This window comes from Humulus lupulus, chromosome 5, assembly GCF_963169125.1.
Source record: "Humulus lupulus chromosome 5, drHumLupu1.1, whole genome shotgun sequence".
Classification (NCBI taxonomy): Eukaryota; Viridiplantae; Streptophyta; class Magnoliopsida; order Rosales; family Cannabaceae; genus Humulus; species Humulus lupulus.
This window is the reverse complement of record NC_084797.1, coordinates 199,536,222-199,539,106: the sequence shown is the minus strand read 5'-3', so window position 1 is coordinate 199,539,106 and position 2,885 is coordinate 199,536,222. Positions and strand designations below refer to the sequence as shown.

The 2,885-nt window shown below is 38.6% G+C and overlaps 1 protein-coding gene across 1 annotated transcript; it reads right to left on the bottom strand.

Annotated features, from left to right (window-relative positions):
- Positions 1–810: 810 nt before the first annotated feature.
- LOC133779845 (uncharacterized) lies at positions 811–2,121 on the bottom strand. Its single transcript, XM_062219747.1, has 3 exons — positions 1,904–2,121; positions 1,588–1,810; positions 811–1,299 (listed from the first exon to the last, which is right to left on the bottom strand). The coding sequence occupies exons 1-3, from the start codon at positions 2,119–2,121 to the stop codon at positions 811–813; spliced, it is 930 nt and encodes a 309-aa protein (XP_062075731.1).
- Between the last annotated feature and the right edge of the window lie 764 nt (positions 2,122–2,885).

Genomic DNA, 2,885 nt, shown 5'->3' with positions numbered 1-2,885 from the left:
CATTACAGTAAGAGTAGTCCTATCATTTATTTTTTTTCTATATTTTTTTTTCTTGAAGAATAAATTCAATCATGACCTTTTAGGAGCACATGATTAGCCAACCCTATAAATTACCCTCCTCCCTCTACTTTTTTTTTTTTTTAAAAAACAAGGCTTTAGAAATTCCACAAGGCCAAAAAGGTCATTTTGCTACTATAAATTTCCTACACACTTTTGCATAGTCTCATGAAATAAAATCTTATGGTAAAATTTTAAATAGCGTAAAGTGTGACACCATGAATAAAATAAATTCATGGTCATAATTTAAAATAATACTTTAATTAAATTATGTAATTTCCTACTAAAGACTATTCATACCACGTAAGTGACATCCCTCAATAAACGTCTCTACATTCTAATTTTTACAATTCATGAGAAACATATTTTATTAAAGTATTTTATTTTATTTTATCTTCCTTATTTTATGCCCAAATGATAATTTTTGCCATAATTAACCAAATTCTTAAAAATATGCAAACTGAGAATTTCTCGGTTAGGGATTTTTGACTCAATTAAAAATCAAGAGTCTTGTTAAGGCTGGAAATCTCATAATTTCCATAAGAGATAACATTTAACATACAAGAACTAGGTTCTCACATAAAATAGATAAAATAACGCTCCCTACTATTATTCACATAATATGGGTACATAAACAAATAGAGCCCAAAAAAATTTGGGTGTTACAATACTTACAATTTATACAAATTTTGTCCTCGAAACTTAGAACAACTGTGGGTATAACTCTCTCATCCGGTCTTCGGGTTCCCATATTTATTTTTCTACCCCATGGTTCCACCACTGCAACTTAACCAAGGGTATAGTCTTATTACACAACACCTTATCCTTACGATTCAGAATCCTTACTGGTTTCTCCTCGTAACACAATTTCAGATCCACCTCCAATTGTTCATAACTAAGTACATGGCTCAGGTCATCCACATATTTTCTCAGAATAGATACATGGAATACATCATGTACTTGAGCCAAAGCAGGTAGGAGAGCTAATCGGTAGGCTGCCACGCTGATTTTCTCTACTATCTCAAAATGTCTGATATACCTTGGACTTAATTTTCCTTTCTTACCAAAACCCATAGCTCCCTTCAATGGAGCCACCTTCAGAAGCACCTTATCTCCATCTTCAAATGCCAAGGGTCTTCCGTGTCGGTCCGCATATTTGCGCAGCCTCTCTTGAATCTTCTCGACATCTTCGATAACTTTGTCCACTTCCTCTATACCCAAGAATTTTCTTTCACCGGCTTCCTTCCAATGAATTGGGGATTGAAATTTTCACCCATACAGGGCATCATAAGACGCCATATTAATAGATTCATGGTAGCTCCATGACCCCTAGAAGTCGAGTACACAGGCTCTCAGCATGTCTTATAGGGTTTGGATCGTTCGCTCACTTTGGCCGTCTGTTTGGGGATGGAAAGCAATGTAACCATTAAGTTGAGTCCCCAAACCTTGTTGCATCCTTTTCCAAAATTTCGAGGTGAAGCATCCGTCTCGGTCTGAAATTATGGACTTAGATACTCCATGAAGTCATACAATCTCTGCTATGTATAAGTCTGCTAACTTATCCACTAAATAAGTTATCTTAATGGGTAAGAAATGTGCCGACTTGGTCAATCTATCAACAATAACCCATATTGTATCTTGACCCTTAGGAATATTACGCAGTCCCATGAAAAAATCCATTGTGATCATCTCCCACTTCCATTCTGAAATCTTTAGCGGTTTCAGTAACCCGGCTGGTCGATGGTGCTTCACCCTGGTTTGTTGGCAAGTGAGGCAATTAGCCACGTATTCTGCTACTTCTTTTTTCATCTTCGGCCACCAAAAATATTTCCTTAAATCCTAATACATTTTTGTAGCAATGGGGTGCATTGCGTAAGGGACATTGTTTTCCTTATAGAAGATTTGCTTCTTAATCTCTGCATCATCGGGAACACAAATTCTAACTTTAAATCCTAACATTCCATTTTCTGATATGTGGAATCCCAGTAGCATATCCTTCCTCACCTTGTGTTTGATCTGCTCATACCTAGGTTCCAAAAGTTGTCCGCCTTGTATGGCTTCCATAATGGTGGGTTGCGCCGAAAGATTTGCTAATTTTCCAACAACTACCTCGAGATCCAACGTAGAGATGTCCTTGCAGTTCCAAGGGCATTTCCCGCACCATCATCACGTACGCCATCGGCTGCCGACTCAGAGCATATGCCAACTTATTGGCCTTTCTGGGATGGTATAGAATATCACAATCATAATCGTTAAACAATTCTAACCACTGGCGTTGCCTCATGTTCAATTCCATCTGAGTGAAGAAGTACTTGAGGCTCTTGTGGTCGGTGTAAATGTCGCAATGTATCCCATAGAGATAATGCCTCCAGATTTTTATTATGAACACTACTGTAGCCAACTCTAAGTCATGCGTTGGGTAGTTCTTTTCGTAATTCTTTAGTTGTCGAGACGCATAAGCTATCACCTTGCCATGTTGCATCAGTACCACCCCCAGTCCTTGTCCTGAGGCATCGTTGTAGATCGTGTATCCCTCTGTCCCACTAGGGATAGTCAGCACTAGGGCGATGGTCCACCTCGTCTTTAATCCTTGGAAACTCCTTTCACAATGTTCGGTCCATACAAACTTAGCATTTTTACGGGTAAGAGCGGTCATTGACGTAGCTATTTTCGAGAATCCTTCTACGAACTGCCTACAATACTCTATTAATTCGTGAAAACTTCTCACTTCCTGAGCATTTTTTGGAGGTTTCCACTGCCTTCTTGCCTCCATCTGGTAGGATCCACGAATATCCTTTCTCCTGACACCACATGGTCCAAGAAACTCA

Bases quoted from the DNA above. Each gene is read 5' to 3' on its own strand.
- LOC133779845 (XM_062219747.1), bottom strand. From the start codon at position 2,121: ATGGAAGCCATACAAGGCGGACAACTTTTGGAACCTAGGTATGAGCAG. The intron at 1,811-1,903 runs GTATTAGGATTT...CCAACAAACCAG, and splicing joins CACCCCATTGCTACAAAAAT to GGTGAAGCACCATCGACCAG. The intron at 1,300-1,587 runs GTATGACTTCAT...ATTCATTGGAAG, and splicing joins ACTTATACATAGCAGAGATT to GAAGCCGGTGAAAGAAAATT.